This window comes from Geospiza fortis, unplaced genomic scaffold (assembly GCF_000277835.1).
Source record: "Geospiza fortis unplaced genomic scaffold, GeoFor_1.0 scaffold55, whole genome shotgun sequence".
Lineage (NCBI taxonomy): Eukaryota > Metazoa > Chordata > Aves > Passeriformes > Thraupidae > Geospiza > Geospiza fortis.
In genome coordinates, this window is record NW_005054308.1 from 8,100,639 (window position 1) to 8,114,767 (window position 14,129).

General features: G+C 42.9%; 1 protein-coding gene across 1 annotated transcript; it reads left to right on the forward strand.

The window, feature by feature from the left end:
* Positions 1–700: 700 nt before the first annotated feature.
* Positions 701–13,143, forward strand: LSM11 (LSM11, U7 small nuclear RNA associated). Its single transcript, XM_005418887.2, has 4 exons — positions 701–755; positions 3,763–3,902; positions 4,639–4,722; positions 6,215–13,143. Exons 1-4 carry the CDS (start codon positions 701–703, stop codon positions 6,584–6,586), a joined length of 651 nt encoding a protein of 216 aa, XP_005418944.1. The 3' UTR covers positions 6,587–13,143.
* The last annotated feature ends 986 nt before the right edge of the window (positions 13,144–14,129 follow it).

The following is a 14,129-nucleotide window of genomic DNA, read 5'->3' on the forward strand; positions in this document are numbered from 1 at the left end:
GGGGGTGAGGAGGGAGGGGTGGCTGGCGGCAGCGGTTGGGTGACAGTGGGGTGTGGGGGGAATTATGTGGTTTGATGGGAAATGGCACTGGGGTGCAGAGGCACAGGTTGCTCAGAGAAGATGTGGCTGCTCCATCCCTGGAAGTGTCCAACGTCGGGTTGGATGAGGCCTGGAACAACCTGGGATAGTGGAAGGTGTCCCTGCAGGTGGTGGGGGGATTGGAACAATATGGGCTTTTCGGTTTTTCCCAACTTGAGACCATTCCGTGATTCTCTGAAATGGTGTGCAGGAATGAGGAACAGCATTTCACAGAGCTGCTCACGCAGAGATGACACTGACTTTGTTGTGGTGATGTTCTGCTCTGTTAATTGGTGAATTACTTACATCCTCTTGGTTTTAAGGAGAAAAAGGATGAGACACTGCTATATTCTCAAAAGTACTATTTTTAACCATGTTGGGGCCAGTCCACAGTGTAGTTAAACCATAACCACAGGGAAATTCTGTAACACACTGCCGTTGCTTGGTTGCTAACCAAACATCCTGCAGGCAGAAATACTGGCATTTCTGATAACAGGATGGCAGGGCAGTGGATTGAGGTGAGAGGCAGCTGTGATGTAAATTTAAATTCATCAGCTGTGATGATGATACATATTTCTTGTAAAAATGTTCTGTGTGCGGTCAGGGTAAACATCCCCTAAACATGACGAGGTGCTACTTGTGCCGCCACACCAAGAATCAAATGGCATTGCTCTCAGGTGGGATGTAACTTTAGTGCACTTAATTAAAAATACTGGGGTTCATTTTCAGATTGTCTTTGCACCATCACCTTAATTTTTTTTTTCTAAAAATGCAAAGCCGAAAATGTTTGATTCTGAATCCCCAAGGCAAAACCTTTTTCTTGCTTAGACACTAAACCACAATGTGTTCATTGCTATAGCTGCTGCATGCTCTTAAGTATCACACTTAGTGTTCTGCACAAATGCAGAGGTTCTGTTGGCCCAGGATTTCTAGAAAACTCACCTTAAATGTTGATTTCAGATCTTAATAAACACTATCTCAGTTTGCACTGGTGATGAAAATTGAGAAAAAAAAACACTGTAAAAATTAAGAACAATTAAGAACACATACTTAATATCCACACATCCATGTCTGGCCTTCAAAGAAGACTGGCACAACTGATACAGAAAGTGCTATTCAGCAGCCTGGAGTGTTTTATGAGTGATCTATAGCCAAAGTTGTGTGCTTTCCCTGTAACTGGGGGATGTCTGCACCACAGGTGTTTGGAACTTGGACTGTGTGGATCAGTTCAGGAGGAGTTATTTATCACCACTTTGCATGCACCAAGGGGCAGAGAATTCATGTGCAGGGCAGGTGGAAAGGTGTTTGATAGTATTCTGAATTATTTCAGCTTTTCTCTTGAGGTTTTTCTAATCTTGCCTCTTAATAGAGTCTTCCCTGAGGACAAGGACTTGAACTTAGCCAGTTTAGATCTTTATTTTCACCCTTTCGATGTGCTTGCCCTCTGTTTATAGTAGTTTTGGAGTAATTTTTCAGAGTCCTGCTATTAAGCATGTACTTATTTTATCCAGGTAAGGGTTGGATTTTGAGAACCAACTTGGTAACTTTTTTCCCTGTCTGTTGAAACATTGTTCATTCTGGTCCCTAACAAGGCACAGGCAGATTTAGTTGTGTGCAGAGCCTGCTCATTACAGCTCTCAGTACTTGCAGAGGAGGTGTGTTCCAAAAATAAATGCCTTGCGTTGCTGGTTTATTTTTTCTGAGAATGTCAGGTTGTTGAAGGGTTTTTGGATGATGTGTTCTGCCCTTTTGCTCAGATGAAGCTGGAAGTTTGCCATGGAGGAGCCAGAACCTTACACAGCAAGGAAAAGTGGGCAGAGTGTAGATTTGGTGGAGCTGTGTTGTGTTTGCCTGGGTGCTGGGAGAGGCATAGTTGAAAATAAGGGTTAGATGTAGAATTCTTTAAAAAACTGTAGATAGAGTTCCTACTTAAAGGGAATATTAGAACTTAAAATCTCAAAATAAGTCTGGATTTTAAATTATTATGTAACTTCTCAGGGTTGGTTAGAAAAAATACTGTTTTCTGATTGGAAGCATTAATTTGATACCGTGATGGTGTCATCTGTGGTTCCTGTGATGGATCTGTCAATCCAGAGCATGTTTGTTATCAGTTCAGCTGAAGGAGACACAGAGGCTGATGGAAAGACCCCCTAAGCAAGGCTGGGAGGTGCTGAGACAGCTTATGCTCTGTGTGAAACCAATTTCCTGCAGTTATCCAGCTGGAGAGGGCTGGCAAGAAGACAATGGATCTCAAAAAATAAATGTGATTAGGTTAATTCAGAGGAAACTGATTTAGATTTCCCTGCTGTGGCCATGAATTACCCTGCAGCCCATTCCTGCAGGTCAGCTGTTTTACACAGTCACTTTACACTCACAGGAAGCAATTTCTGGTGTGCAAATCAAACCTTGAGTGTACAGTCCCTAAAGCACAAGGTGAGAGGTCATCTCTGGCTCACATGTTTTATTAATGTGCAGAACCATGTGAGATTTTAGACCAAGTCTTTTTCCTGACTTTTAGTAGGAATTGTACAGCAAGTGGGTACCAAGGCATGGGTGGAAGTTGTAAATAATATCTACCCCTCCAGATAATTTAGATTTGCAAAGATTTCTGGTGTGAAGACAAGGCTTGTGTGAGCCAGGCAAGCTGTATGTTTTACTGAATTCTTTCACTTTTGCTCTGGTTAAAGCATTATTGTCCTGGGCTTTAGCATGGTTTAATTGCTGGCTGCAATTAAACCATACTAAAGAGTAATTTTATTTCCTTGCCAGAGACTTGTAGGACTTTGAAGGATGTTCATCTGGCTGCTGAAATCTTAACTGAAACAATGCATTTTCATCAGTTTAAACTGGTCCAGTTTAGTAAGTTGAAGGATTTTGGTCATTCATTGTTTCAGAAATCCCCTTGTAAAGAAAAGGAACAAATCTGCTACAGTTCTTTATTCACAGCTCATAAGTAATCTGAGGTAGCCTTAACCAGGCATTTGTCTTTTCTGTGGAATTAACTCTGCTCCTGTGAGCTTTCTGTTCCCTCTCAACCACTTTTATTTACAGTTTGGATTACTTGGCATGTTTTTGAAAATGTAGCAAAAAGATTTCAGCTAAGGCTGATTTGGCTGTGGGCTATGTAAAGCAAAACCTTCATATTTTCTGGTCTTGGCTCTCCCCATTGTAAGAAGAGTTTTGGTGGTCTGGTAATGGCAACCACAGTGTGCTACAGTGCTTGGGGCTTCTTCATTGCTATTGTTGTGAACACAAGTGTTGTGCCAAGCTCTGCCATACTTGTACATAGAGTGGATTTCTATGTGGTTTTTAGATAGATACTGAAGAGAGAGTTTTTACAAAAATACATAGTGACAGGAAAAGTGGGAGTAGCTTCAAACTGAAAAAAAAAAAAAAAGTAGATTTAGATTAGATATTAGAGAGAAATTCTTGGCTGTGGGAGTGGTGAGGCCCTGGCACAGATTGTCCAGAGAAGCTGTGGCTGCCCCAACCCTGGAAGTGTTCAAGGCCAGGCTGGATGGGGTCTTGAGCAACCTTGGTCTAGTGGAAGCTGTTTCTCCCTGTGGGAAGGAGTTGAAAGAAGATGATCTTTAATCAATCATTCCAACTCAGGCCATTCTACAATTCTGTTCTGTGATTCTGTGTATTTTAGTGAAGACTGGTGATGTTCTCTTTTTGTTCTAGTCCATGAAGGCAGCCCACTGGGGGAGCTCCATCGCTGTGTCCGAGATGGTGTCAGAATTAACGTCCACATCCGCACTTTCAAGGGCCTTCGTGGAGTCTGCACAGGCTTTTTGGTTGCATTTGACAAATTCTGGAATATGGTAATTATTGTTCCAGCCCTTCATTTGTAACTGTTATATTGAAAACTTGAAATTTGCAACAGGTTTAAGCAAATCACATATGGCGAAGGTTAATGTGGTTTTGTGGTTCACAAAATTTTGCTCTGGTACCAAGTGCTGGGTTTCAGACTCAGGTGGTACTTGGTGTTAGACTGGTACATCTAGGAGATGCCCAACCATCTTAGAGAGGTTTTAGGGAGAGAGAAGCTTTGAAGGGTTCCCAGCATCTTCAGAGTTTTATATAAGAACACAGGAAGGTGGAATATGAGGAATATCAGAACCTTCCAGAGCTTTCTTTCTCTGCAAAACCCAGTCTTTGTATAGTGGTGGGTGCTTCTGTGTTTTCTCTCACTGACATCACTGAGCTGCCAGTGACAAAAGCTTTTCCCTGTTTTCTACCTTGTGAAGATCTTAAAGACAGCAGCTATTAAATATTCGTGAGCCTGGAGGTGTGAAAAGTTTGGAAGTGGGGAAGAGGGAAGGATTTTGCAGGCAAGGATCACAGAGATTTTACAAATAATGCAGAATGAACTTTGCTGCTGCTTCTATACTTCAGTACAATTTAGATGATTAATAAACCAGCTCCAAAGCACAGCTTGTTCCTGGGATGGATTTTCTCTCAGAACATAATTTCATAATGCTTTGACACAAAGCTGGTCCAAAGCTGCTTCATGTTTTATTTTAATTTCAATCTTTCAGTTTCTTCTATCTTTTTTAGGCCCTGACAGATGTGGATGAGACTTACAGGAAACCAGTAATGGGCAAAGCCTTCTATGCAGAACCTCAGCTCTCACTGACCCGAGTAGGTGACATCTGCTGTTTTCTTTCTTATTAGGATCTGCTTTTTCAAAGTAATAGAAGGGGAGCATTGATTTGGAACCCATATTTACATTTGAAATATTTTACCTCCTTTTATTACAGATGACTCTAAAATAATTTGAACTGAGCAAAAAAACTACCCAAAATGTTTTCTGATCTTTCTGAAAGTACTTTAGTAGTTCAGTGTTCCTAGAATCAGATCAGAATTGTTGCCACTGCTTAATGTAGCATGCTGAACTTCTAGAAGTTCAGTCTGTGGGTTTTGATGTGGGATTTGTTCTCTGTGGTTTTTGCACCATGGACTGATCAGGTGCATGTTTGTCTTGCCAGGGAATGTGGCAGAGCATCCCTGTGGTACTGACATTCCTCATGGCACAGTCCGTGTCTGCAGCCAGAGAAACAGCACAGCTCTTTGGTCACTTGAGCTTCCAGTCTGGGTACTGTGAAGCCCAAGATCTCCAAAGCTCTCTGCTCTCTAGGATCCAGCTGCAAATAGAGTTGTTTACCACGCTGACAACTGAAGAGATGATAGATGAACTTCTGAACAATGAAGGGGAAAAAAATGTGACAGGGCAGTGCCCATTGAATGGCAACAGCTCCAGGCCTTTTGAACATCAGAGAAGCATCACAAAAACATTTAAAATGTTTCATTGTGAGGAGTTTGCTTTCAAATTCCTGCCATTTAAATCTGTCTTCTGGTAGATCCCACCCTTCCTTCTTTTAAAGATTAGTTAAAAATAATCAAGTTGTCATTGTTCCTTTAGCTCACTCTCACAGCCGTTGGCTTTCCATCCTGTTGCTGGGAAGAGAGAGGCTAACCAAAAATCTCATTTTTCATTATTTCATAAAAGCTTGTCTGCTGCCAGAGTAAAAGCAATTTCTTTTCCAGTTTCAGCACCATGTGTTCTTAGATTAATGAGTTCATACAGTGCTTTGGGTCTGCTGCTGTAGCTTTTATTATTTTTCTGTTGTTTGTGATCTGCTCACCTGCTGGAATACCCACACATCATCTTTTAGTATGTTTTGGGGAACACAAAAGATCCCTCCATTTTTCAGTGTACAGATTTTGCTAATGGAGGCCCCTTGTCTTAGGGATTCATGATACAAGGATGGAAATCTCTCTAAAACTGTCTGACGACATTAAAAGAACATGGGGAAAAGTGAGCTGTAGGAGCAACTTGGTATCTCTGTTTCTCCTGACCAAAGTTAAAGGCCACCACACAGCAGTGTTGCTCCCAAGTTTAAATTACTTGGTGCTCACATTAAGACAGTCATGACCATGCAAGAGACTCGTTCACCTTCTGTCACTGTTTGACTTTGGTAATCCAGCATGGTCTTTTTTTGCTGGTGGAGATTTGTCACTGTGTCTTGTGAGCTGCTTTGGGATTGTATATGAAAATACAATGTAGAAGTGTGGAACAAGTGGCCTGTTTTGTTTTACGAGTGTGGTCATAGATACAACTGTCCTTTTGCAGCTGTTTGACAGACTCAAGCTGCAGGAATCCTCGGGGAAGAAGGGAGCTGACTCAAAGACTGTCTCAAAGGAGCTGGCCCTGACAAATGACTCTCAGACGTTGAGTTTGAAGGCTGGATCTGGACGAGGGAGAGCAGAAGAGGAGCGTGAGAGGCAGAAACACTCGGGCAGAGCTGGAGAGAAGAAGACCCCAGGTGACAGAAGTGAAGCTGATGTGGGCAGCAGGACTGCCCACCCAGAGGGGGCCCGAGCCAGGAGCCAGCCCCGCAGGAGGAGGAGGCCCAAGGTGGATTATCAGCAGGTGTTCACACGCCACATAAACCAGATCTTTATTCGAGGAGAGAATGTCTTGCTTGTCCATTTAGCACATTGACTTGGCTGAGCCTTTGGCAGAGTATTTATTTGATAGCATGACTTGCTGCTGCAGCTCCCATTGCTATTTAGAGTTGTCATTGAGTAGGATGGTACCGTGGCTGGTTTCCCATTGCCACTTCAAGGCAGGGGAAAGAATTGTAACCTGAGCATCCTGGGCTTGATGCCAGAGCAGCCTCCCTAGATCACTGTTGGGGGTCTTAGGAGAAGGTCAGCAGCACAGTTGTTTCTGTGATATGAGGGAGTTAAGCACAGATCCCATTGTTTCTTAAAAAGAAGCTAAATGAAGAGGGTTGTAAGAGAATTTTGGTGTACTCTGTTACAGAAACTACTTGTGGCACACATTTAAGGATAAGATCTGGACCTGCAATAAATCAGAAATGCTCTTTTGCACATTCTGACTAATACCAAGAGGAAATTGCTAATGAAACCAACAGTTTATCTGCTGCTGTTACATGGATGTCCTCTTTTCCAGATATAATTCTGACAGTCATTTTGAAATAGTTTATAAAACATTGGAGTCACATGCTGATGATGGCTACTGGCCTCTTTGCCATAGTTAGTTCTGTAATGCTCTGTGTGATAGAAAACCTCTTAATTGTAAAGTATTCTTTTAATGTGGGTGATGGCAGGACTGTAACTTGTTTCCAGTATCAAAGCTTAGGCTCTCTGTAATGCTGTGCTTTGGCCCTGTGTCACCAGCAAGCAGATGATGTAGCTGACTCAGAGACCTCCCTTTTGGAGTTTATCTGTGGGTGAAGATGGAAAACTATCCTTTTATATTTCACCCCCTTGCTACTTAGTGTAAGAGTGAAGCTGGCAAAGATTGGGTTTTTCTCAGGTGTGTTTGTGCTGAGCACACCTGTCCTGTATTTAGACACCTTTCAGGCTCCCTCTATTGAAACTAGAGCTGCTGAGTCTCCAGCAGTTCTCATGGAGCAGGAATCTTCATGGGTCTTTCCTGTCCATGTGAGGGATGCAACATCTAATTCCAGTTGAGCTTTGCAGATGTGTCTGAAAAGGTTTTGAAGTATAGAAGTCAAATTCAACTCATCAGTGTTTCATTTTAGCAAGGCTGTTGAATTATTGCAGGTCAGACCAGGATTCTGCAGGTATAAACTGCTTCCCAAAAAACCTACCTGCAGAAGTTTGAGGGTAAATGAAGCTGTTCCATTATGTAGCCTGTTCCCTTTGTTGTCAAAGGAGATTTCATGCTGCTATTCTGTATTCATCTCAACTGCCTTGTGCTTTGCAGCAGCTCTGTGTGTTTAAGCTGAAGTTGGGAAATTGCTTTGTAGCAGGACTGACATTGCATATAGATGTCCTGAGTTCTCAAATTGAGTGGCTGTACTGTGGGTGACATGGATTTCTGTTGCTGCAGATGCAGCATTCTGCTTGCTTGGTCGTTAGGGATATGTCTGGTGTTTGGGTGAACCACAGAAATCATTTAGCAGGCATTCTGGACACACAAAGCAGCTGTTTGCCTCTGGGGGAGCTTGAAACTTATGTCAACATTTCATATGACATGGGGCTTGATGAGCTCAGCCAGTGAGCTCAAAGCCAAGTTCAGCCTGGGACAGAATAAAAAGTACTCTTGAGGCAAAGTAGTTTCATCAAGGGAGAAAAATAAAAAAAAAAATTAAATACTCTCTGCAGCTTCTTCTGAAACATTGTCTTACTGCTGTAATCCCATCCCTCTGTGAACTGAGACTAGGCACTGAAAAGATTCTTCTCATGGAGGTTCTTGTTTCCCCTCCCTCCTTTACTGTTCGTGTTCATGTGCTCTGCAGTTTTTGCCTCTTTTTCTTATTTTTTTTTCCCTTTCTCCTGTCAGTACTTTGTCTCCTCAGGACATTCTAAACTCTGGTTTACAAAGACTGTTCTTGTTGTCCTGGCTTTCTGCACCCTTTCCTGGTTAGCTTTCTATGTAGTAACCAGAACCCTCACAAATTACTAGAAACATGTGAAGCTAGAAACAAGGTGCTTATCTCTGCTCCTGACTTCCCAGCAGCTTTTACTGCAAGTGAATATTTTCCTCCTTCTGGTTGTGGGGATTTTCCTCTCTGTTTTCTGGCAGCTTTGTTCTTACTTCAGCTGCTTGGGATGACTCTTCTCTGCCTTTTCTATTAGTACCAAAGGCCACTGGTTCTGACCTCTCCTCTTTCTTTCATATTTGACCAAAGGGTGTCCGATCACCCTCAAGCTGACGTACAGTGACGGCTCATTGAATTCTTGCTTTTCTTCACCTCATATTTTTAAATCTGTTTGTCTGCCTAGTTTGCATTAACTAAGATACAACTACCATGAATGTTTTTGTGGCTGTGCTGCCTTTCCTGTTGATTGACACTTCCCCAAGTTCTCAGTTGCTGCTGGAAGTCTCAATGTTTCCTTTCCTAATGGGTTTTTCCCTGAAACCTTACAGATGTTTGTTGCTTCACGTCTATGAGTTTCTCTGTTTACATTTTATGAAAAGTGCTGGTGCTTAGACTTAAGTTTGTGCCTTGATTTTTATATCATCCCTGACCTGTTCTTCCAGAATCATCACCTTGGTCAGCAAACCTGGTTAAGGATTATAGTTTATCTACTTTTTTTGCACTACCTCATTCCTCATTGTTGAAATGTTCCTCCTCTCATCTGTGAAGTTGGTTAAACTGCTCCCTTCCAATTTAGATTTAATGAATTATTTGTTAGTTCTTCATTTGTATCCTACTTTCCTGTCCACCTTTCTCATTATTTCCAAGCTGCTTCCTAAATACTGCTGCTTCCTCTTCTACAACTTCAGCTGTTCCAAAATGTCTTCCTTTTCCCACTTTTTCTGGCATTGTGTATTTTTAAAATGCATTATTAAAATGCTGTCTTAGGGATTTTGTCTCTTTCAAGCATCGTGATTGTGATGAAGCAAGTGATCCTGTAGGTGTGTTGTCACTTGCTTGTTCAATACTTCAGATAATATTGCTCTTTAAATAAAACTGAATGTCATGTTCTGAAATGGGTTCTTCCACCTCACCGAAGTATTCTCCTACATCTGTTTAAAAAAAGAAAAAGAAAAAGAAAACAGGCTTTGGAACCAAATGAGCTTTGGGTTTCAGTGTTTTTTTAATATTATTTCTGGTTGTTTCTTTCTATGGCTTTTTTTGTTCAAAGTTTTTTTGCTCCCAGCCCTTCCTCTCTTGCTGCAGTGATGCTGTGAGCATGAACACACCAAAGTCTTTGTGCTAAGGAATGAAGAGTAAGAAACAGAGCAATGTTAGGGTGAAAAAGCTTTGGGCAGATATGAAAACCTCCCTAGAAAGGATCCACAGGTGCCACCTGTCCTGTATTTCTGGGACTTTGCTCAGCCTGGTGCTCAGCAGTGGTTCTTAAAGTGTCTTTGGGGTGAGGTACCCAGTTACTGCAGGGAGCAGTTTTCTGCAATAACTTCAAAGAAGCGTTGGGATAATTTGATGAAGTTTTAAAATAATTTCTCATTTCTGGGATTATTTCTTAGGAAATGTTTTTGCACAGGTGCTTCATTTTTATCAAACACTCCTTAGGCTGTTGTTGTAGAAAAGGTAAGGCTGAAGGGGGAAAAAAGCTTATAAAAAGTGTGTGTTTGGTTCCTTCTCTCAACTGACTGGTCCAGCTTGTTAATTGCCTGGAAGGGTTTTTTCTGACCTAGAGTGAAGTACTTAGCTCGTCCTCTGCAGGTGATTAGTGAATTGATCAGTGAGTGTTGTTTTCCATCTGCTTCTCCTCCTTCAGTGTTAGGATTTATTGTTTCTTCTGCAGCATTCCCTCAGCAGGGCTGTGTCTCAGCAGGAACAGGCCTGAGTGCCCGCTGGTTTTTACCCTTCCCTAAAGAATGTTACCCCATCCAGTCTTGAATTCAAAGAGCCTTTGGCTGTTCCTCATTTTCGTACTGTTCTCTTTAGATTTTTGGAATTATTTGGTCAGAAGAATTATTTATCTTGGATAATATTACTTTTTGGAGTGAACTGATTTTTTGAAACTTTTAAAAAATAACTTTTAAACTTATTTTCCTTCACAAAGTGCTAGGTTTTCCTAGTTTGTTGTTGCAGTCACCCACTTGCACCTGTGAATCACTGGGTGAAGAGGTGTGGAGGATAAAAAGAAGCAGAGTAGAAAGGTGTGTAATTTTTATTGAATTTGACATTCTGTCCAACATTCTGCCCACACTCAGCCTTTCTGTTTCTTACTGGCACTGACCTAAGTGAGGCAGGTGTAAATGATTTGATCCAGAATCTTGAAGGAAAATGGAGCAGGGACAGCAGACTGAAAACACTGAGTTTATGAAGATGTTTATCTCCAGGTAAACTTCCTGTCTTTGATTAAACAGATCAGAGTTATAAGCACCAACTTACACTGCAAGCTCTGCCTCTGGATGAAACTGGAAGGCAGAGTCCTGCAGCTTTTCAGGGGTGATGCAGTGATTCCTTCAGCCAGGACAGCTCTTGCCTGAGAAGCTGCTCAGGTATATGCCAGTGTCTGCCTCAGAGCCTAGCTGCAAATACTGCCAATTAATATGAGGATGTTTTCTCTCCTGCCTGCACTGCCAAGTGTAAAATATGAATGCTGAGGTCTGCAGCATCTGCAGCCCAGAACTACTTCAGTTCATGCTTTTGCTTCTTGACATTGGCTTAAAAAATTCAAGTTTGTGCTAATGGCAATCCTAAGACAGTCTGTTAGAACATCAGGAAAGGCTGCTGCTGACTAGAAATAATATTGGAAAAGTAAGTTTTTACAGAATTTGTGAAATTGTGATTGTAATTAGTATTACAAACCAGGAAAGGATGAAAGAGTTGGGATTGTTCAGCCTGGAGAAGAGAAACTTTGGAGTGACCTACTTGCAGCCTTTGAGTACCTGAAGGGAGCTTACAAGAAAGATGGAGAGAGACTCTTGACAAGGCCCTGGAGTGCCAGGACAAGGGGGAATGGCTTCACACTGACAGAGAGTAGTGTTAGGTGGGATATTAGGCAAAGACAAAAGAGAGGAGTGGAATTACTCAGGTGGTGGTAACTCCTTGACATGGGAAGGGGCTTCTAACCTATACCTTGGGCACAATCCTGCCAGCCCTGGGCAGTTGAGCTCTGTAGATGAAGGGGAGGATGCTGAGCCAGCTCTTGAGTGCAGCCTCCCTTATGCTGGGAGCCTTTCACAGCACCTGAACTGCCCCTGGAATCTCTGCCAGGCTCCAGCCCTAATGACTGACATGTTTCACCCTGCCTCTTAACATTTTGCAGAGGAAACCCAGTGGGAGAAGAAGGAACTAAGTAAATTTGCCCTTTTGAGGTGGGGATGGAGAAGGCTTGGTTTTCCTTGGCTTCCTGGGGTGCAGGAGAAAGGACTATTTTAGTGGGGAGATAGCAGAGATGCTTGTCTCATGATGTTTACAAGTCCTTTCAGATGTCACTGTAAGTGCTCTTGCTCTTAGCTGGTGGAAGTGAAGGCCTGTCAGGGAAGGAAAATGCCTCCTGATGTTCCTGGATAACTATCTTATTAGCTTCTAGCTTTCTGGTGTACACCTGGATGACTTTGTTGAAAAAAAAATTAGTACACCTGAGACTTTCAATCAGTCTTGTATTCGTTTAGAATGAAAAGTAGTTTGATCAGTTTGTGTGAAAACATATCCATCCTTTTTTCCTCTCAAAAGATCAGTGCTCTCCCTCAGGAAAGAATGAAAGCTGCTCCTATAGTGATTGCTTCTGATTTCCACTGCTTCAGAGCAAAGTGCAGCTGTGCCAAGGTGTCTTCAGGTGACACATAATTTTGAGAGGACGAGATGAGAGAAATGTTTGGTTTCTCTAAAACTAAAATGGGCATTACAAGGGGAACGGATGGGTTGACCTTTTTTCAATGGTGCACACACCCACTGTAGTTGCAGGGGTTGGGACTTGTTAACCAATGAGTCACCTGTAAAACTTCCTTAGGGAGCCACAGAGGAGCAGCATGAGCCACCAGACTGACATGGAATTGGAAGTCAGGGGCTGACAAATTCCACTCTCTTCACTGCTTCTTGCTCACTGAATGGCCTTGGCAAGTTGCTTCCATCCCTCTCCCTGACGCTCCACAGCTGTAGCACATCCAAGAGCTCTCCTTGCCTGTCTTTCGAGGAGCTGGGGAAGTGGTAAATGCTATACCAGTGCCAAGTGCTGTTATCCAAACTCCCTCTGTCAGGTAATGCAGATACATCGACCCTCTGCCCTCTCCAGGCTCGTGACTGTTAGTTAACCTCACCTCGGCACACAAAAACCATGTGGGGAATCAGGTACAAAAACACTCTTCAGTCTTGAAATCACTGGCGTCTTCAAGGTCACATTTGGTGACTTCAATATCTGTTTCACAGCTGCAGTTCCATGTTTGGGTCAGATGGTGATAAATGAGGGTGTAACTTGTTTGTTATTCCTTCTCTGTCTTCCTAAACATTTTGTTTCTTAGGAAGCTGATGCTGCTATGAACATATTGGATAATACTGAATTTGCAATATTCTGCTTTCCAGATGTAAATGTTTATATTTAAAATTGCTAAGACTACAATGCAATAAATATATCCATGTAACAGTTTGCCTCAAAGCATGATTTTTTTGTGCTCTACCAATACAGTGATGTGTATTGTGTCAGTGAAGGAGCTGGGACTGCTGGGGTTAGGACAGATGCTGGAGACCCCCAGATGTGAAAAAAGCACTGTTCTCTAGTCACATAACTGGGGACAAACCCGTCATTTGTGTGTTCAAAAGGGTATTAATCTACAGAGTAACAATGCCATGATAATTGTTTTTTAGAGATGCAGAAGGGAAGTAAACTTCATATTGATAAGCGTAACCACCAGTGGCCTGATCACTCAAAGGTCTGTTACCTTAGTGTGTGCTCTTCCACAGTGCCAGCAGGAGATGTTTTCCAGGAACTGGGGAAGTCCAGAGCCAGCGTCCCAGCATCTGCTCCAGAGTGTGCATAGCCAGTGACTTCCAGGAACCTTTCTAATCCCATGGTAAGTGATGCTGTTATATTTGGTTCAGAAATGTCTTTTTAGGGAGAAATTCTTCCTTGTGAGGATGGTAAGGTCCTGTCACAGGTTGTCCAGAGAAGCTGTGGCTGCCCGATCCCTGGGAGTGTCCAAGGCCAGGTTGGATGGGGCTTGACCAACCTGGGATGTGGAAGGTGTCCTTGCCCTTGGCTAGAAGGAGTAATTCCCATTGCAGCCTGGGAACTGTGGGATCAACAGGTGCTCCCTTTCTGTGCAGGGACCTGATCCCGGGAACCCCATCCCAGGCAGGAGGCAGAGGCTGGAGGGATGCTTGGGAGATTTTCAGGGCTCTGGATTTCTCCCTTCCATGGGCACTAAATGCTCCAAGAAGGTTGTCCAAACACTCCCCTGTGTGCTACAGCCCTTCAGGCTTCTCTTTATTCCACTGGGAATCTCAGCCAGAGCCTCTCCCTAGGTCCGGGCAGTGCAGCGATGGAAGCGCCAGGCGTGCTCTACCGAGCAGGAATCCGCTGATGCTCCCGCAGGGAGCAACGGGATATTAAGGCTCACCGGAGGTACCCCC